This window comes from Poromitra crassiceps, assembly GCF_964638095.1.
Source record: "Poromitra crassiceps genome assembly, chromosome: 9".
In the NCBI taxonomy this organism is placed as follows: Eukaryota; Metazoa; Chordata; class Actinopteri; order Beryciformes; family Melamphaidae; genus Poromitra; species Poromitra crassiceps.
In genome coordinates, this window is record NC_139630.1 from 23373647 (window position 1) to 23395146 (window position 21500).

Sequence of the window (21500 nt, forward strand, 5' to 3'; positions counted from 1 at the left end):
AAATAAATGTTTTATTTGATTTTGAATAGTAGTCTTTCTTGTGTTGTAATTGCGCTTTTCAGAGGTTATTATGGTTAAAAAGTCCAGAAATAGGCATAGCGGGTATATAACCTATGTTTTACGATATAAAAATATTATATAAAAAAATAAAAAAAATAAAAAATCAGCCCCATCCCCAGTTATAACCGCCCCCTAAGTCATTTCATCCTGGCGCCGGCCCTGCCTTTGGGCAAGACACTGAACTGAACCTCAAATTGCTCCTGATGGCTGCCTGTGCGAGCACCCTGCATGGTAGCTTCCTGCCATCTGTGTGTGTGAATGTTTGAGTGGGTGAATGTACCTACTCATTGTAAAGCGCTTTGGATAAAAGCGCCATCTAAATCCATCTACCATTACTTAGTCATATCCACATTACTCATGATTATTGAGCAAACATCTCACTGTGTAAACATTTTGTGAAACTAGACTGCTGTTCTGAAACGTGTGCGTTGTGTTTCCAGATGATCGTGCGCGGGAGCTTCATCGGTCACGGAGACTACATCTCCCACGTGATCGCCGAGATGAGCCGCCTGTCCGTCAGCAGCTCCAACTCGCTGCGGCGGAGCGGCCCGTCGGCACGGCAACGCGCCCGCTCACTGGGCCGCCTGGGAGAGCTGCCCGAGGGGGACTCCTACCAGTACCAAGAGCTCGACCCGGAGAACCGGAAGAACGCCACCTACTGGCAGGACAGGATACGACAGGTACCCAACCTGCTCGCCAGAATGAAATGTCAGCGTTGTACGTTTCTGCAATCCACAGATACGTAAGAACGTCACCAAACATACGTTGCACATCGCGTTTAGATATGTGTTTATCAACGTTATACATGTCATACAGTCTGCTATTGGAATAGCGTGTTGGCCGGTAAGGTCGTGGTCAGGATGCATGGAGGGCGTAAACACGAGAGCCGCGTTCGATCCCCAGGGTTTCCGAAGTCTACATTTGAACCGTAAGGTTAGGTTTGCAGAAACGTAAAATGTCACATTTTAGAAACATAAAAGTCAAGCATTTTTGTTTCAAACGTACGTTGAGATTGTACGTATCCGTGGATTTCGCAAACGTAAAATGCCGACATTTTATTCTGGCGATTGGGTTGCAGGTACGCAGCGAGAGTGGAAGCCCAAAACTGGGCGCGAAGCAAAGCGCGACTCTGCCGCCAAACGGGGTCCTGCCGCGGGCCAAGTCGTCGTATGAGATGGCTACGCCCCCCGCGCCCGTGCCCAGGTTGCTCCAGAGGACGGGTAGCAGCGCGGGACATTACGCCCGCAGTGAAGCGGCGGGGCTAACGGCGCAGGCTGGCATGAGCCGCAGTGAAGGGGCGGGGCTAATGGAGCAGCCCAGTATGAGTGGCGGGATAACCCCGCGGGATAGGCTGGCCAGACAGAGGCCCACCTCCTGCCACTACAACCTCCAGACTCTGGAGACCAACCGCCAGGCCAACCTGAGGCTGAAGCCAGTTGTCAATCAGCTCCCAGACCTGCTGTCCTCCTCCAGGGACACTCCTCGAAGACCTCACTCCTCCTACGACCTGAAGGTAAGAACCACCCCCTTCCCTCTGAGGATGCGGAAGTGAATTGAAAAGCTGTAGTTCCTTGAATGGCCACTAGGCATCGGGGGCAGTAGGCATTCCCCCCCATGTTAAAATGCCCGACTTTGTAACAGGATTAAACATCTTTCCAGTTAAGGGCGAAACACGTTTTTGGTCTATATAGCTAATTTCACCTTCACCAGATCAGATATTCCCTGTCATTGCGAGTCACACCACATTGAAAATGTGACGATCTTATACTTTTCATCATTGTAAGGCTACAATAAGTACATTTCTGCATTAAAACATCTAAAAACGAGTAGACCCAGTTATATATATAATTTTTTTTGTTGTGTACTTAAATTGTCCCAAAAGATTCTAACTACCGGTATAATTTGTCATTTTATTCGAGGACCCAGAGCCGGCTGTCGATGACGTCATCATAGCGCACCGGCTGTTAGCTGGATCTCCGGACAATTCCAGACTATTTTCTTACTTGTTCAAGTCACAGTCACCGTCACTTTTTAGATATTGGATTGGATATTTAAGAGCTAAAAATAAATAAATAAATAAATACAGTTGGGATTTGTCTATTTCCAGAAATCATGAGCCAGGAGCTAGCTAGGTAGCAGCTAGTAGCTAGTGGGTTTAGTTTGGTAGAAACTAGAAGTTCCTACATGAAACTGCTCACAACAAGGTCTGTGGATCTTTAGTAACCGGATCATGATTTCTGGAAAGAGACATTGCCGTTGAGTATGTCAATCTTCAATTTTTCCTCTTTTTTTTTGGCGGTGGGGGGGGGATGGCACTTAGAGCACCACAAGCTGAGTGCCATCCAGTTTCATTGTATAGGAGGTAAAACAGACGCCTCTACTATCGATATCTCCAATACTCAGGCAGCTAACACAAAACGATCTGGATGGATAAATAGCACAATACAGTTAAGAGGAATATGTCATTTTGATTTGCACTTTCCTCAGTGGCCTTGTGGTTTGAGTGTCCGCCCTGAGACTTGGAGGTTGTGAGTTCGATCCCCGGCCGAGTCATACCAAAGACTATAAAAATGGGACCCGTTTGCCTCCCTGCTTGGCACTCAGCATCAAAGGGTTGGAATTGGGGGGGTTAGATCACCATATGATTCCCGAGCACGGCGCACGCTGCCGCTCACCGCTTCCCCGGGGGATGGGTCAAATGCGGAGAACAAATTTCGCACACTCAGGTGTGTGACAATCAGTGGGACTTTACCTTTACCTACCTTTACCTTCCTCTCCTCCAGCTGAGCCCGGTGGCCTCCTCCTCCCTGCTGCCCCTCCCCTGCAGCACCAGCAGCCCCATCGCGGGGCGTGGGCTAACGCACCGCGCCCTCCGGACCTCCACCAGCTACACCGGCGGAGTCTCTCCCATCGTCCCGCCGAAACCCCCGCCGCAGGCCGGCCCCCCGCCGCAGGCCGGCCCCTCGCTGCAGCAGCCCCGCCCCTCGCTGCAGCAGCCCCGCCCCTCGCCCACGGGCTCGCCGGCCCTCCGCCCCCTCGCCCGGCCATGCCCCGCCCCGACGACCAAACCCCAGCCGGCGCCCGGCGGCGAGGCGTCCAAGGTGACCCACGAGCAGTTCAAGGCGGCGCTGCAGATGGTGGTGGATAAGGGCGACCCGCGGACGTCGCTGGAGAACTTTGTGAAGATCGGCGAGGGCTCGACGGGCGTGGTGTGCATCGCCCGCGAGCGCCACAGCGGCCGGCAGGTGGCCGTCAAGATGATGGACCTGCGGAAACAACAGCGAAGAGAGCTGCTCTTCAACGAGGTACTAGTTACTAACGTTATTTGTACAGTATGGCGCGTTACGTGTTCCCTCCTGGGACGTCAGCCGTCTGGTGGGCGGGGCACTTGTGTTTGAATCGGCCCAATCGAGGTGTCCTCCATGTTTTTTACCTCATCATGTTTTCCTGGACTCCCTCTCAGGCTCTCTGCTCGTTCACATGTGATTCACATTTCACATGTGCCTACTTACGTACAACAGAGTGACAATATCAATATCTTGAATCTTGCTACTTCACTTTTCACGTCTTCATTGTGCTGCTCTGGCCCCCTGGTCCAGGTGGTGATCAGTGGTTCTTGACTGTGCTCCTCTGGTTTCTGGTCCAGGTGGTGATCATGAGGGACTACCGGCACCAGAACGTGGTGGAGATGTTCCGCAGCGCTCTGGTGGAGGAGGAGCTCTGGGTCATCATGGAGTACCTGCAGGGCGGCGCTCTCACCAACATCCTCAACGAGACCAGGTCAGAACCAGCCACTCACTCATGGCTAGGCTTTCATTCAGATTCTGACCAGTTTACGACGAGCGAGAAAAGTGGGCGTGGCCATTTGACAAGGAGCGGTTTTGGTGTAAAACAAATGTTTGCAATTGATTCAGAATAATGAAAAACCCCTAGTTTGACCCCTCACAAGCTGGTTCAGGCAGAATTTAAAAAAAAAATCGATGTTTCCCGTACAAGGTTACGGGGACCTCCCGCAGCTGTCATGGGTTTTCCTAGGGGAGTTGAAGTATTTTTAGTCTTAGTAGACATCTTTATAAACACATTTGTGAAGACATTTCTTGGTGAGGAATCTGTTCACAGATTGGCCAAATATCTGATAAAATGCCCTGACTAGTTTGGTCAAAAGAAAATAGTTCCTTCTAGCCGCTTGCTAGCTGCAGCCAACATGTGTGTGTGTGTGTGTGTGTGTGTGTGTGTGTGTGTGTGTGTGTGCGCAGACTGAGTGAGGAGCAGATAGCCACAGTGTGTGAAGGCGTGCTGCAGGCTCTGTCCTACCTCCACTCACAGGGTGTCATCCACCGAGACATCAAGAGTGACTCCATACTGCTGACGCTGGACGGACGGGTAACACACACGCACGCACACACACACACACACACACACACACACACACACACACACACACACACACACGCACACACACGCGCGCGTGCGCACACACACACACACACACACACACACACACACACACACACACACACACACACACACCTCTTCTTCATTCTTTATTTCACTGTTCTTGCATTTCATGAATTGTAAAAAGCAAATAAAAGAAAAAGAAATAGAAGAAGTAAAAATAGAATTATGTTAAAAAAGTCAAATGCAGTATAAAGAAAAATGTAACAAAATTGAGACAAAACTAGGACAAAGGTGTGTTGTTGTGTGTCTCTTCTTCTCTGGCAGATAAAGCTGTCAGACTTTGGCTTCTGTGCTCAGATCAGTAAAGATGTCCCGAGGAGGAAGTCTCTGGTCGGGACGCCATACTGGATGGCCCCGGAGGTCATCTCCAAGACGCCGTACGGGACCGAGGTAACGTGACCTCACACCCCAGACCATATGAAAATATGGACGGACGTGGAACTGCAGTTTTTGGCTCTTCTGTGTTGGCTTCATTTTCCAAGACAGAGGTTGCCACTTGTTTGAGGGGGACGGCTGGTTAACTGTGTGTGTACGTGTGCGTGCGTGCGTGCGTGCGTGTGTGTGTGTGTGTGTGTGTGTGTGTGTGTGTGCGTGTGTGTGTGTGTGCGTGCGTGTATGTGTGTGTGTGTGCGTGCGTGCTTGTGTGTGTGCGTGCGTGCTTGTGTGCGCGCGTGTGTGTGCGTGTGTGTGTGCGTGCGCGTGCGTGCGTGTGTGTTAGGCAGATGTGTGGTCTCTGGGCATCATGGTGGTAGAGATGGTGGATGGCGAGCCACCATACTTCAGCGACACGCCGGTCGCCGCCATGAAGAAGCTGAGAGATGAGCCGGCGCCGAGCGTCAAGGACAAACACAAGGTCAAGACACACACGCATGCACACGCACGCACGCGCACGAACGCGCACGCACGCACACACACACGCACGCGCACGCACGCACACACGCACGCGCACGCACACACACAGACGCACGCACGCACACACACACACACACACACACACACACACGAACATGTGGTGTGGCATTTTATTTAACTAATTTGCTTCAGTTGTGTGTAAGGCTTTGTTAAGAAAATATACTTTAAGAACTATTTTTGAGAATGGCATGTTTTCCTCTTCTCTCCGACCTTAAAGTCGAGCTGAACCCAAAAATGACTTTTATTTTATTTTAGTTCAAATACCTGGGTATTCAGTGCACCTATTTAATAATGTATGCCAAAAACAAGTTTAGTTTCTCACGCTTTTTCACATCAAAAGTTCATTTTTCAAGATTTCACTCATAACAGTAATCTACAGTTTGCAGACGTCACATACTGTAGTACTATAACATTTCTACGCCATTTCAACCAATCATATCACGATGGATCACAACATGGCAGCTGTCAATTATTATTATTATTATTTCAGGAGAGTTTTCTCCTCCAAATAAAGGAGAAAATGGCACCTGTCTGTAATCTGGCAGAATTTCTAGCCCATAAACTAACTACTAACTTGGCCAATTGTATGTAACATACAAAATAAAGCAAAGAAATGTAACTGCGGGCGGGCAGCACCCATTCATTGGATTGTCCGCTCAGCTTCACACAGAAGCAGCTGGCTGCCTGGTACTCTGCGGATCCCACTCGCGTAGCACCACAACTGCTGAACCCCTCTCGATTTGGGGGCGGAACACGCCAGGATTGGCCAATGCCAAAGCCAGTCCCTAGAATTGTCAAATCAAATCATCGACACGCTATTATGGTCCGCCTCTCAACCCTGTCATCTCAGACAAGCTTTGTTTTCTGCCTCTGAAACGTCTCCGACCCTCGCGCTACTTGCATTCCGTTGGGTTCATTTCGTCTCAATTTACTAATAAAATGCACTTGAGAAGATTTTGGCCCCTGAGCTGGAGCCAGTTTGACCCCTCCTCCTCCTCCTCCTCCTCCACCCCCCACCGCCTCTTCCCTGTCTCTGGTGCTTGGTGACTTCCTGGTGTCATGTGACCCTCTGTCCCCTCCCTCTCTGCAGGTGTCTCTGGTGCTTGGTGACTTCCTGGTGTCATGTGACCCTCTGACTCCTCCCTCTCTGCAGGTGTCTCTGGTGCTTGGTGACTTCCTGGTGTCATGTGACCCTCTGACTCCTCCCTCTCTGCAGGTGTCTCTGGTGCTTGGTGACTTCCTGGTGTCATGTGACCCTCTGTCCCCTCCCTCTCTGCAGGTGTCTCTGGTGCTTGGTGACTTCCTGGTGTCATGTGACCCTCTGACTCCTCCCTCTCTGCAGGTGTCTCTGGTGCTTGGTGACTTCCTGGTGTCATGTGACCCTCTGACTCCTCCCTCTCTGCAGGTGTCTCTGGTGCTTGGTGACTTCCTGGTGTCATGTGACCCTCTGACTGCTCCCTCTCTGCAGGTGTCTCTGGTGCTTGGTGACTTCCTGGTGTCATGTGACCCTCTGACTCCTCCCTCTCTGCAGGTGTCTCTGGTGCTCGGTGACTTCCTGGGCGTCATGCTGACCCGCGACACGCAGCGCCGCCACAGCGCCCCACAGCTGCTGGAGCATCCCTTCCTGCTGCAGGCCGGCTCTCCGCTCTGTCTGGTCCCCCTGGTGGAGTGCTACCGCAAACGCATGTCCCGCTGCTGAGCCGCTAGGACCGGGTCACACCGGACCGGATCGGATTGGAGCAGGTCAACACCCATTGACATATAATATATGGACGACCCGTCTCCACTTCCTACTGCTATGCAAAAGTGAAGCTAAAATATCTCATTCCAGCGAGCTGCCATCTTGTTTGTGTATGATGTCATTTGGCACCGGAGTCTGTGCAGTAGGGTCAGGCTGAGCCCCCTCCAGCCATGCCGCCATCTGAAGAAGGTTTGAGAGTGGCTGTCACAGCTGTCAATCAGCCCTTTTTATATCATCAAATAACTCATTAAAAATAAACATATCAGAAAAAATGCAATTTGAACATACATCAGCATGATGAGAACTACCTAAAATGACAGAAACCATCTTTGAAAGGAGAAGAGAAAAGTACAAGATAAGCCTTGGGGGTCAAACCAGTGGACACACGCACGCGCGCGCGCATGCACACACACACACGCACGCACACACACACGCACGCACGCACGCACACACACCACACACACCCGGCCTGATGTGGATCTAATCTGAAGTCACGCTCTCTACTGTCTCGTCTGCTTAGTTTTCAGTCTGGATGTGGCTTTAGCGTAGCCTGCTAAAACCATCCTGATCATGTGACTTCACATTCTGTATCGTTCTGCGTCAGCCTGGCCTCCAGCCTCCAGCCCCGCCCCCAGTGACTTCCAGAAAATACAAAGCTCACGGGCCAATCAGGGACCTGCCTCGTACGTGACAATCAGGGTGCTGGCAAAACAGGCAGCGGCTCCCGAAGCAATGAGCAGTAACTTAACGATGTTACCAGTAACGTTAGTAGAGTTAACAGCCTAAATGAGTTAACAGTAAGTGCAGTTATGGCAGAAATACACTGAATAACAATTAAACAAGAACTTGTTCCACTCCAGACTTTTCCCCCCTTCAAATTCCCAAACTATTCAAGACCGGGAAATTATCAAATTCATTTGTAATACTTTTCCAGACCTGAGCAGGAACCTAGTTTATGGAGCCAGGTGACAATACAAAAAAAAACAGTTTAACTCTTGCACACTGACTTGGCAGGAAAACTAACCACAGCCCATGCTGGCCTGAAGGCCCGCCCCTTTTCATGCATATTTATGAGAATAAAGCCAGAAATCCTGTCCATGTAAACGTTGTTAAATAAGATGGAGTCAGTCCTTTTGTAAACTAAAGATGTGGTGGATATATTTTTAATACTTGGGCACTGTGTTCAGACAGATCATGTGACTTTGCACATGAAAATGACAATGTGTTGTAACTACTGAAGCGTAGTAACATGCACTGTAAATAAAGCCTTGTAAATAAGACTGAAACATTTCAAAATAAAATTAGCTTCTTCCTTTTTGTTCCATTTTTAGATGTGATGTTTTTACAGGATGTCAGGACTTTTTCTCTCTCTCACAATATTCTGACTCACTTTTTGTCTCTGGCCCCAATACCCCACTGTACATTTGTGTTATTAAATCAAAGCTAAATCTGTCAGAAAAACAGTATCCCTCTTAAACAGTATCTCTCTTAAGGCAGTGGTTCTCAACATGGAGTCTGGGGAGCATCGGGGGTCCTTGAGGGAGTTCCAGGGGGTCCTTAGCAAACTACTTCATATGTACTGTATGATATATATATGATGTACATACCTTATGTACTGTATGATATATATATGATGTACATACCTTATGTACTGTATGATATATATATATGATGTACATACCTTATGTACTGTATGATGGGCACTGGGGTGGTTAGTCAGACTACAAAACATTGTAGTTTATTGGTTAGGGTAGAAAAGTGGTAAGACCAAAATAAGTATTTTACTTCATTCTGTATTTGTGTGTGTGTGTGTGTGTGTGTATATATATATATATATATATATATATATATATATATATATATATATATATATATATATATATATATATATATATATGTACTGTATATATATATGTATGTATATGTATATATAGTGTAACAGCCCAGGCTCAGTGGACTGTACAAATGAGGGGAGACCACACATGTTTTAAAGTCATAACAAAAAGTATTTATTATAAACTAAATTAATTACTCAAAAGATAAGATTAGATGTGTCAGTCAGTAACATCAGTAGTGAATGCAGTGTATGGATGAGTGGGAAGTGTAGTGTAGTGTAGATGTTTGAGATGTATGAAAGTAAGATCCAAAGAGCCTGAGCTCAAAGCAAACCAACAAGGTGGAGAGAGGAGGAGAGAGAGAATGAGAGTGAGCAGCCAGCTCAACTAGGGAGAGCATCCAGGTGCTCCAGATCAGCTAATCAAGCAGCCCCAGCCTCTGCCCAGCCAGGACCTGCAGACTGAAAGCAACCAATCAGTACAGTGAACCCACAGCACATAGTGACGGCTGCCACAATATATATACATACCTTTCCAAAAAATTAGAATATCATGGAAATACTATGGATGACCGTGGGCTTCAGCGGATTGTCAAGCAAAGACGATTCAGAAATTTCGCGGAGATTCAGAGGGAGTGGACTGAGGCTGGAGTCGGTCATAACTGACTGAGAACACTATTCTAATTTCTTGAAATACTGTATTGGGGGTTTTCTGGAGCAACACTATAGGGCAGGTGAGGCCACGTAGCAGCTGAGCATCGAGCGCGCGAGGTGCCTAGTATATATAGATATAGATATCTATGGATAGATAGATAAATGTCATTTTTGAAATAAAAATTAAAATCTATTATATTTTAAACTAAAGCATTATTTAATTTAGGCTACAGCAATTGAACACAGAGGATGTAGTCCTGAGTTTGTCCAAAGTTTAAATGCTCCTGTAGGTATTCACCGTCCCATGTGACTAGCCCCGCCCACCTGGCACTTTAGCAGTGTCGACATGTAGGAGCACATCTTTATGCTATAATGCAGGAATGTCTATTGATTTATGCACTGAGACGCCCATTAAAGGGGCATTCCACTGAAAACAATGCTGATTTATTTTTGCACATGATCCAGTTTAGCAGACATTCATTCAGTTGGACAGTCATTGAGAGTTGATTTAAGTTAAGTTGTGGACCAGTGCATTCATGCACTAATTGCAACACACAACTTACCTCAACTCTCAATAACTGTTCAACTGAATGAATGTCTGCAAAACTGTTTAGTTTTCGAATATGTATGAGATCATGTGCAAAATAAATCAGCATTGTTTCTCGGTGGAAGGCCACTTTTTAAGCCGATACATCACATGACCACACAGGGCGGCTCGGCCTGAGCTGCCTTTCAGTCGGCTGAACATTTCACTGGCTGTCAGCCTGAGAGGCAAGTTCTGTTTTACATACTGACATCTGATTGGTCTATGGGACATTTTAGATGCTATTGAACATTGTTTTCCCGAGAGAAGTTCAGTCCTTTTGATCCCTCTCCTGATACAAAGTGTCTCTCTCTGTCAGGCCTATCAGAGGATGAAAGGGACAGAGAGAGCTTTAGAGGAGCTGGAGGGACAGCCGAGGTGCTCGGAGATAACACAGCTATATCAGCTGGAATGTTAAGAGCCCACGCTCCACTCACATTGTATCAGCGGAGACAACAGCCTCTCTGCGGACTAGTGTCTCTAGTGTCCTCAAACTGGACTGAACCTGAATCAGTGGTAGCTACTGTCAGGACAAGGCTCAGGTTAGAGCAGCGGTTCTGGGGTCCGGGGGGACCCCCAGGGGTCCTTTGAGGGGGTCCCCAGCAAAAAGGAGAATAACTTATTTTCACTATAATAGAGCTCAACAGTCACGTGACTTTCTGTGACGTTTCCAGCCCCCAACGAGAGTTCCTCATTCATTTTCTCCATAGACATTTAGAAAAATCCTTATGTAACGAGTTTTGAGGCTGGAACCAAGCCAAGCCGTGACCTGGTGAATCATGAGTGACCATAAAACATTTCAGTTGGAGCAAAAACAAAAAATACGCAGGATTTTTTTTTTACGTCTTTCGTTTTTATTGAATGAATGAATGAATACCGTCCTCTAAACCAGTAACGTGGGCGTCACAAGATCATTTTGAGGAGTTGATTTACGGCAGTGATTCTCAACCTTTTTCATATCAGGACCGGACCCCCCTAGATACTCCACATCAGAGCCACAGACCCCATTTGATGAGATCTTCTCTCAGAGCCAAATCTAAGAATGTTTTTTTTATTGTCAGATTTAGTCCAGAACTCCATGACTGTCTGTTATTGTAGGTAGCGAGATAACAGAGAAACTATGATCACAACAGACATTATTCTACATTCTCTGACTGTGTTCACTTCTTGTAAATGAAATAATGCTGAAGTTTAACAATTCTGGGGACCCCCTGGAACCCTCTCATGGACCCCTGGTGGTCCCTGGACCTGACATTGAGAACCACTGATCCATGCGATTTCCACTATACAAATTGAATACCCTATTTTTTTGCTTCTTTCTCCTGAGATACTTGCATCACTTTGTGTTAAGGGTCACAAGCCAGATCATTTCTATTATTCTTCTGCATGTCATGTCAACGAGCACGGCCACAGTGTATAATCATGTCATGCTGTTGATCATCAATCATTTAGTTTTTGTTTAGTTGCACGGAATGAGAATATAAAAACTTTCAATAGAAAAGACAGTTACAGCTACAGTTACAGGGGAGAAGGAAATCCTAAAAGACTTGTTCAGACTCCTCTCCTATTTAGACAAATCAAACGGTCACATTATTACTCGAAAAATGAAACGAAAATGAAAACAAAGCGCACAGCGAAAACGTCTAAGAGCAAAAAAGGGTCAGAAATAAAGCCACCTCTGAATGAGGCATGAAACATGAAACAATGTCAGATTTGTGGTTTGGACCATTTTTCAGGGAGAGCAAAACATTTCTAGAATGAAATTCTCATGATACATTTGCATGTAGGATTGAATCCCATAGAATGTCACTATCAGTCAGTACTTTACCAATAGTTGGCAAAAAATAAAATAAACATGTAAATATAATCAAGGGATCAGTACAACCTCCAAAGATCATCCGTTATCAAAGACACAATTACTATGTTGTTATAATGCAATTTCTGAAATGTTTTGTCACAGATGATGAAGAATGAAATCAAGTGAATATGTCTGAGTGAGACCCTCTCTTCACAAAATGGTTATATGGACAACACACCATGTGGTCAGAGCACACAGAGGCATCCCTGCAAACTGAAGTGGGAGACTTTGGCATCTCTGATAAAAGTCGATTGTGTCTATTTGAGGCAGACGCTATGAGTGCAGATGAGTCCAGACTGTCTGCTGTGACGGTGCTGGAGACGAGGAGGTGTTGGTGATAGAAGATACAAAATATATATGTATTTCAGTCAGACAACACTATGTACGTCTGACTGTCTCCTTCTCAAGTTATATTTTTAACAAGTTTTGTATGAAAAGTGCCCCATGCGTATGACGCACAGTAAATGGATAAAAAAAGAAGAAGAAATGCACAAATCCTGTGAAGTGACAGCAGAGACTGAGTGAGCACACTGGATAAATGCAGAGGTGTTTGGTGTTCCTATCAAGAGGAGGGAGATAACCAGCTAAATGCTGCTTTCCCTAAAATGGACACTGACAGCAAAAGGTCCCCAAACTGCCCTCATGGTGCTTGTGGACAAAATTAGTTTTGTGGTTTTCCCCCGCAGCAGCTATCTCCTAATTTGGTCCCCAGGCAGCCTTTATAAGCCGCTGCCTGCTGTGAAGAGCTGTGCAGTCCTACATTAAAAACGTCGGAGCTCTCTCCAGCGGATTCTCCTTCTGTCTGTGGATTTCCACCCTCAACCATGGGTGACGTTCTGATGGCCGAGTTCGGGAAGGCCGCTCCTTACCTGAGGAAGTCCGATAAGGAACGCCTGGAGGCCCAGACCAGGGCTTTCGACATCAAAACCGAGTGCTTTGTCGTCGACGACAAGGTGGAATATGTCAAGGGACAGATCCAAAGCAAGGAGGGAGGGAAGGTGACTGTCAAGAAGGAGGACGGAACAACGGTGACCGTTAAAGAGTCCGAAGTTCATCCCCAGAATCCACCAAAATTCGATAAAATCGAAGACATGGCGATGTTCACGTTCCTCCATGAGCCCGCCGTGCTGTTTAACCTCAAAGAGCGTTACGCGGCGTGGATGATCTACACTTACTCTGGGCTCTTCTGTGTGACAGTGAACCCCTACAAGTTGCTTCCTGTCTATGATTCTGAGGTGGTGGCGGCCTACCGTGGGAAGAAGAGAACCGAGGCTCCCCCCCATATCTTCTCCATCTCAGATAATGCCTACCAGTACATGCTCACTGACAGGGAGAACCAGTCTGTCCTCATCACCGGAGAATCCGGAGCTGGGAAGACTGTCAACACCAAAAGGGTCATCCAGTACTTTGCCAGCATTGCTGCGGTGGGTGGAGGCAAGAGGGATACCAGCAAGGGGACACTGGAAGATCAAATCATCCAGGCAAACCCTGCCCTGGAGGCCTTTGGTAACGCCAAAACAGTGAGGAATGACAACTCATCCCGTTTTGGAAAATTCATCCGAATTCACTTCGGAACCAGTGGCAAGCTGTCGTCTGCTGACGTTGAGACTTACCTGCTGGAGAAGTCACGTGTCACCTTTCAGCTCAAGTCTGAGAGGAACTACCACATCTTCTTCCAGATCTTGTCCAATCAGAAGCCAGAGCTGCTGGACATGCTGCTGATTACCAACAACCCATATGACTACTCTTTCATCTCCCAAGGAGAGGTAACAGTACAGTCCATCAACGACTCAGAGGAACTGATGGCCACTGATAGCGCCTTCGATGTGCTTGGCTTCACTCAAGATGAGAAGATGGGAATCTACAAGTTGATCGGTGCCATTATGCACTATGGCAACATGAAGTTCAAGCAGAAGCAGCGTGAGGAGCAAGCTGAGTCTGACGGAACGGAGGCTGCCGACAAGGCAGCTTACCTGATGGGGCTGAACTCTGCAGACCTCATCAAAGGACTGTGCCATCCCAGAGTCAAGGTAGGAAATGAATATGTCACCAAAGGCCAGGGTGTAGACCAAGTCTACTACTCCATTGGTGCTCTGGCTAAGTCAGTGTATGAAAAGATGTTCAACTGGATGGTGGTGAGAATCAACCAGTCCCTTGACACAAAACAGCATCGCCAGTACTTCATAGGAGTGCTGGACATTGCTGGATTTGAGATCTTTGACTTCAACACCTTCGAGCAGATGTGCATTAACTTCACCAATGAGAAACTGCAACAGTTTTTCAACCATCACATGTTTGTTCTGGAGCAAGAGGAATACAAAAAAGAGGGCATTGAATGGGAGTTCATTGACTTTGGGATGGACTTGCAAGCTTGCATTGACCTCATTGAGAAACCACTAGGGATCATGTCTATTCTGGAGGAAGAGTGCATGTTCCCCAAGGCCAGCGACCAGACCTTCAAGGCCAAGCTCTATGACAACCATCTGGGCAAGAACAGAATGTTTGAGAAGCCCAGGGCTGCAAAGGGGAAAGCAGAGGCACATTTTGCCCTGGTCCACTATGCTGGCACAGTTGACTACAACATTAGCGGCTGGTTGGTGAAAAACAAGGACCCACTGAATGAAACAGTGGCCGGGCTTTACCAGAAATCCTCCCTTAAGTTCCTCAGTCAGCTCTTTGTAGCCTTTGCAGGGACCGACGGTGATAAAGGTGGCAAGGGGGCCAAGAAGAAAGGCTCCTCCTTCCAGACAGTGTCTGCACTTCACAGGGAAAATCTTAACAAGCTGATGACCAACCTGAAGACCACACACCCCCACTTTGTCCGGTGTCTGATTCCAAATGAGAGAAAAACTCCTGGCGTCATGGACAACTGCCTTGTGATGCACCAGCTACGCTGTAATGGTGTCCTGGAAGGCATCAGAATCTGCAGAAAGGGTTTCCCCAACAGGGTTCACTATGGGGACTTCAAACAACGATACAGAATTCTGAATGCCACCGCCATTCCTGAGGGCCAGTTTATTGACTGTAAGAAAAGTGCTGAGAAGCTGCTGGGATCCCTGGACATCGACCACACACAGTACAGGTTCGGCCACACCAAGGTGTTCTTCAAAGCAGGCTTGCTGGGAACGTTAGAGGAGATGCGAGATGAGCAACTCTCTCGCATCATCACCAGGATCCAAGCTAATGCCAGAGCAATCCTCATGAGAGCTGAGTTTGCTAAGCTAGTGGAACGCAGAGATGCCCTAATGGTTATCCAGTGGAACCTTCGCTCCTTCCTGGGTGTTAAGAACTGGCCCTGGATGAAGTTGTTCTTCAAGATCAAGCCCCTGCTGAAGAGCGCTGAGTCAGAGAAGGAGATGGCCAATATGAAGGACGAGTTCAACAAGTTGAAGGAAGCCCTGGAGAAATCTGAAGTGAGACGAAAGGAGCTAGAGGAGAAAATGGTGACTCTTCTCCAAGAGAAGAATGATCTCAATCTGCAAATTCAGTCTGAGCAGGATACATTAACTGATGCTGAAGAACGCTGCGAACAACTTATTAAGAGCAAGATTCAGCTGGAAGCCAAGCTGAAAGAGATGACAGAGAGAATGGAGGATGAAGAGGAGATGAATGCGGATCTTACAGCGAAGAAACGAAAGCTGGAAGATGAATGTTCCGAGTTAAAGAAAGATATAGATGACCTTGAGCTAACATTGGCCAAGGTTGAAAAGGAGAAACATGCAACAGAGAACAAGGTGAAGAATCTCACTGAGGAGATGGCTTCTCAGGATGAGAACATCATGAAGCTAACCAAAGAGAAGAAAGCGTTGCAGGAGAGTCATCAGCAGGCACTGGATGACCTTCAGAGTGAAGAAGACAAAACCAACACCTTGACCAAAGCCAAAGCAAAGCTGGAGCAACAGGTGGACGATCTGGAGGGCTCCTTGGAGCAAGAGAAGAAAGTCAGGATGGACTATGAGCGCTCAAAGAGGAAGCTTGAGGGAGACCTAAAACTGACTCAAGAAAGTCTGATGGACTTAGAAAACGACAAACAGCAGCTGGAGGAGAAACTCAAGAAGAAAGATTTTGAAATTGCCCAAATGAGTGGAAGGATAGAAGATGAGCAGGTGGCATCGGTTCAGCTCCAAAAGAAGCTGAAAGAAAACCAGGCGAGGATTGAGGAGCTTGAGGAGGAGCTGGACGCTGATCGTGCAGCCCGGGCTAAAGTAGAGAAGCAGCGCTCTGATCTTTCCCGAGAGCTGGAAGACATCAGCGAGCGCCTGGAGGAAGCCGGTGGCGTCACGTCGGCCCAGGTGGAGCTCAACAAGAAGAGAGATGCTGAGTTCCAGAAGCTGCGGAGGGAGCTGGAGGAATCCACCCTCCAACATGAGGCAACTGCTGCCTCTCTGAGGAAGAAGCACGCAGATAGTGTGGCTGAACTAGGCGAACAGATCGATAACCTGCAGCGTGTCAAACAAAAGCTGGAGAAGGAAAAGAGTGAGCTGAAGCTGGAGCTGGATGACTTGTCATCTAATATAGAGTGTGTGGTGAAGGCCAAGTCAAACATTGAGAAGATGTGTCGTTCAATGGAAGACAACATGAACGAGTATAAGAGTAAATACGAGGAGGCTCATCGAGCTATCAATGACTTCACTACCCAGAGGGCCAAGCTGCTCACTGAAAATGGAGAGCTCGGACGTCAGCTGGAGGAGAAAGAGTGTCTGGTGTCTCAGCTGACCAGAGGAAAGTGCTCCTACACCCAGCAGTTAGAAGACCTACGCAGACAGCTGGAAGAGGAAGTCAAGGCAAAGAACGCACTTGCCCATGCTGTGCACTCTGCCCGTCATGACTGTGACCTGCTCAGAGAGCAGTTTGAAGAGGAGCAGGAGGCCAAAGCTGAGCTGCAGAGAGCACTGTCCAAAGCCAACACTGAGGTTTCAACATGGAGGACAAAGTATGAGACTGATGGAATCCAGAGAACAGAAGAACTGGAAGAAGCAAAGAAGAAGCTGGTCCAGAGGCTGCAGGAGGCAGAGGAGGCTATCGAGGCTGTAAACGCAAAGTGTTCCTCCCTTGAGAAGACCAAGCACCGTCTCCAAAATGAGATTGAGGATCTGATGTTGGACCTTGAAAGATCCAATGCAGCATCTGCAGCTCTGGACAAAAAGCAAAGGTCCTTTGACAAAGTCATGGCAGAGTGGAAGCAAAAGTATGAGGAATCACAATGTGAACTGGAGGCATGTCAGAAGGAAGCGAGGTCTCTGAGCACTGAGCTCTTCAAACTGAAGAATGCCTATGAGGAGTCCTTGGATCAACTTGAGACCATGAAGAGAGAGAACAAGAACCTCCAAGAGGAAATCTCTGACATCACAGACCAACTTGGTGAGGGTGGCAAGAACGCTCATGAACTGGAGAAACTTCGGAAACAGCTGGAGCAAGAAAGGGCCGAGCTCCAGTCAGCACTGGAGGAGGCAGAAGGTTCCCTGGAGCATGAAGAGAGCAAGATCCTCCGAGCCCAGCTGGAGTTCAACCAAGTGAAGGCCGACTTGGAGCGGAAGCTGGCTGAGAAAGACGAGGAAACGGAGCAGGCCAAGAGAAACTATCAACGAATGGTTGACTCCCTTCAGTCCTCTTTAGAATCTGAGACCAGGAGCCGCAACGAGGCCCTGAGAGTCAAGAAGAAGATGGAGGGTGACCTCAACGAAATGGAGATACAGCTCAGTCAAGCCAACAGGCAGGCAGCGGACGCCCAGAAGCAGCTCAAGAGCCTCCAGGCATTCCTGAAAGATGCTCAGTTACAGCTGGATGATGCGTCACACGGGAACGATGACCTGAGGGAGAACATCGCTCTGCTGGAACGCAGAAACAATTTGATACAGGCCGAGCTGGAGGAAGTGCGGGCCGCACTTGAGCAGACGGAACGTTGTCGGAAGCTGGCCGAACAGGAGCTGACCGACGCCACGGAGCGCATGCAGCTCCTGCACTCCCAGAACACTAGCCTCATCAATCAGAAGAAGAAGCACGAGGCGGACCTTTTCCATCTGCAGAGCGAGATGGAGGAAGCCATACAAGAGAACCGCAATGCAGAGGAGAAGGCTAAGAAGGCCATCACAGACGCTGCCATGATGGCCGAGGAGCTGAAGAAGGAACAGGACACGAGTGCCCATCTGGAGCGCATGAAGAAGAACATGGAGCAGACCATCAAAGACTTGCAGCACCGCCTGGATGAGGCCGAGCAGATCGCCATGAAGGGCGGCAAGAAGCAGCTTCAGAAGATGGAAGCACACATTAAGGAGCTGGAGAACGAGCTGGAGGCAGAGCAGAAGAGGGGAACAGAGTCCATCAAAGGGGTGCGCAAGTTTGAACGGCGCATCAAAGAGCTCACCTACCAGACAGACGAAGACCGCAAGAACATTGTTCGCCTCCAGGACCTGGTAGACAAGCTTCAGCTGAAGGTCAAGTCCTACAAGCGTGCAGCAGAGGAGGCGGAGGAGGCGGCCAACGGCAACATGGCCAAGTTCCGCAAGCTGCAGCACGAGCTAGAGGAGGCCGAGGAGAGAGCTGACATCGCAGAGTCTCAGGTGAACAAGCTGAGGGTGAAGACCAGGGATGGACCCTCCAAGAAGGGCCTGGATGAGTGAGGAGATCCCAGAGCTACATCACAGGTGAGTTCAAATAACAACCATTCTGGAATGAGGCACTGTAGAACACTATAGCACCACTCATCTCATAGGCCTAGCTTGTATTAACTAGTTTCCTGGTAGGTTTTCATGTTACATACAATAACTTATTATAGTATTTACTATCACATTCTTTGAGTACTTTCTTAACCATGTTTCCTAGTAAGTAGTATGCACTTACTATGTAATAACTTAGTACTTACTATCATTTTCTTATGGGAACTTTACTAACACTAGCGCATGTCGCGCGCTACACGCGCTCAATTCCTAGCTCGCCGAGCTGGCCCTGCAGCTTGCATACGCAGCTCGGCCGCTGCGCCGCCTCGCCCGCCATGCAGCTCGACCGCTGTGCAGGCTCACCTGCTCTTATGACATCACTGCCGCTGTGTGGGCTCACAATGCTCTTATGGCATCACTGATGATGTCACAATGCCTATGACATCATCAGTCAGTGATGTCACAATGCACAATTGCTCAAGTGACAACACTGATTATATCACTTATGACATCATCATAAGTCATCATCATCATCATCATAGGGCCAGCTTGGCGGGCAGCTCAGCAAGCCGAGGATGGGCGAGGCCGCACAGCGGTCGAGCTAGCAAGCCTGCATAGCGGCCGAGCTATGGAGCCTCCATAGTGGCCGAGCCTAGGAATCGAGCACGCGTAGAGCGTGAGATCCCTAGTTATATATATAGATATAGATAGGTAGATTACCAACTAGGTTCCTGGTAGTTTTCCATGTACTTATGAGGTAATAACATAATACTTATTGTCCGTTTCTTATGGAAACCTTCCTTTTTTATGGGAGCTTTCCTGATAACTTCCTTGTTTTGGGTTGACATGTCCATCACTCTGTGAATCTGTTTTGATTGACAGGTGTTCCAGTGCCTCGAAGTTTGGACAGATGCTTTACCATGGCAACAAAACATAACCAAAACTGGTGTGGCCGAGCATATGGCCAAAAACCAAACTAATGGCAACAGCAAAAAAGCATTGGATATTTTGTCATCATCATTATATTATTATTACTATTAGTATTATTATTATTATTATTATTACAAGTGTTAAAATAGAAAATATTTAATTATGAAGTTCAAGAGCCCATTCAAATGTTAATTTCAGTTTCTAGTGTAACAAAATGGATAGTGTAGGTTGAAAAGTGAATGTAGAGGAGGAAACACTGGAACGCAATGCTTTTGGTTTGATTTGCAGATAGTGTGTGGTTTTCATGTTAGCTCAACTTTCAAAATTGATGTTTAGAAATGCCTTCAATCTGATATTTTTAAGTTAATCCTTCAGACAAAAATTATCTTATGGAGGGATAAATATATATATATATGCCATTTTCTATAAAAGCAATTAAAACAGTTTTAATTGCTCAAGACTCGACTTTGAGACTTAATTTGACTTTGGTTGTGGTGTCTTGGGACTTGACTCTGACTTGTACTTTGATTAGGCTACTTGAAAAGGTTTCTAAAGTCTTGACTTGAGATCTTGTGTTTGTGTAAATGCCTTAGATTGAAAGTGATGAGATTTGTTCCAGCAGACGACTGAATTAAAATTTTGTTAGTTGGATGGAATGATTGAATTCACTGAAGTTTTTATCAAATTAAAATCACATTGCATTGAAAAGTCCTCGATATTTTTTGTTTTATTTAATCAATTGATACTGGACTCTTGATGTGTTCTGACTTGACTCGCTGTCCTACATTTAGACTTGAGACTTGACATTAGCGACATGAACTTGGTCATCTACAAAGTTACAAAGCAATGTTATATTATCAACATTTGGACTCCACGTAGGAATTATTAGATGTTATTAGATGCTGGTCACTGTGGCCTCGGCTCTGCTTGTTGTTTTTACTTATGTAGTTGTAGTTCATTTATTTGTGAAAAGTGATGCATGTTCAACAGAAGGGGTTTGAAATCATATGTGATGAATAAATATCCTATTAAATAAACAAGAACACTTGCTACTCATATTTCATGCAAAATACACAACTGTTCCCCGTCAAATATAGAAACTGTTAGCGTGTTTTACATTTATGAATCTTTTAGCAATATGAAATGAAAACATGAAATTTGTCTACTGAGGGGTAACCTGATAAAACTGTGACAGATTATAAGTCCTCGATAACATGATTGGTAATGGTTTGTTCATGCTATTAGGTTTTTTAATGGCTTATTTAACGAGCTATTAGATACAGGGTTCCTACACATTTTCATTTCAGAATTCCATACTTTTCCAGAATCTTAATTTCCAGACTTCTCTGTCAGATCATATTTGACATCTGAGTACACAAGGGTGTCACTTTGTGTTAAAAGGTGGTGGGGACATGTCTCCATTGTAAATGACACCTATGGCCACACCACAATTTTGGAGGTTTTGGGTTTGAGGCTCAGTGAAAGCTTGGACCAGCCTCCCTGGTTCTTGACGAAAAATCATATCTCGGTCGTTTTTAGGCTGAATGGTGATAAACAAATGTGTTTGTATGGGCTAAATGTTCAGTTGTAAGTCAAAGCCACGTGTGATATGTAGGGCGATATGGACAAAATCAGAAATCTGTCACAACATTAAAATATCTTCATATCATCACGATATGATTCCACTGAAAGCTGATAAACGATAATATTGAATTATTGCCCAGCCCTTGGTTTAGGAAAGTAAAACAACAGGCTTAGGCAACAAAAACAACTTGGTTTGGGTTATGGTTTGGGTCAGGGATTCGAACCAGGTC

General features: G+C 46.8%; 2 protein-coding genes across 5 annotated transcripts in view; both read left to right on the forward strand.

The window, feature by feature from the left end:
• The window catches only part of LOC310782079 (serine/threonine-protein kinase PAK 6-like), a 217573-nt gene extending 209127 nt beyond the window's left edge, over positions 1-8446 (forward strand). For all 4 annotated transcript variants that reach the window (XM_083642750.1, XM_083642747.1, XM_083642749.1 and 1 more), the window contains 8 exons: positions 501-740; positions 1139-1573; positions 2844-3365; positions 3707-3840; positions 4317-4443; positions 4783-4908; positions 5237-5371; positions 6962-8446. In XM_083642750.1, coding sequence (XP_083498876.1) covers positions 501-740; positions 1139-1573; positions 2844-3365; positions 3707-3840; positions 4317-4443; positions 4783-4908; positions 5237-5371; positions 6962-7129 — 1887 coding nt within the window. In that variant the 3' untranslated portion in view covers positions 7130-8446. The remainder of the gene's footprint in view (positions 1-500; positions 741-1138; positions 1574-2843; positions 3366-3706; positions 3841-4316; positions 4444-4782; positions 4909-5236; positions 5372-6961) is intronic.
• Positions 8447-12924: 4478 nt separating this feature from the next.
• On the forward strand, positions 12925-18720 carry myh6 (myosin, heavy chain 6, cardiac muscle, alpha; the record flags this gene model as incomplete). Its single annotated transcript, XM_083643759.1, has 1 exon — positions 12925-18720. One exon carries the CDS (start codon positions 12925-12927, stop codon positions 18718-18720), a length of 5796 nt encoding a protein of 1931 aa, XP_083499885.1.
• Between the last annotated feature and the right edge of the window lie 2780 nt (positions 18721-21500).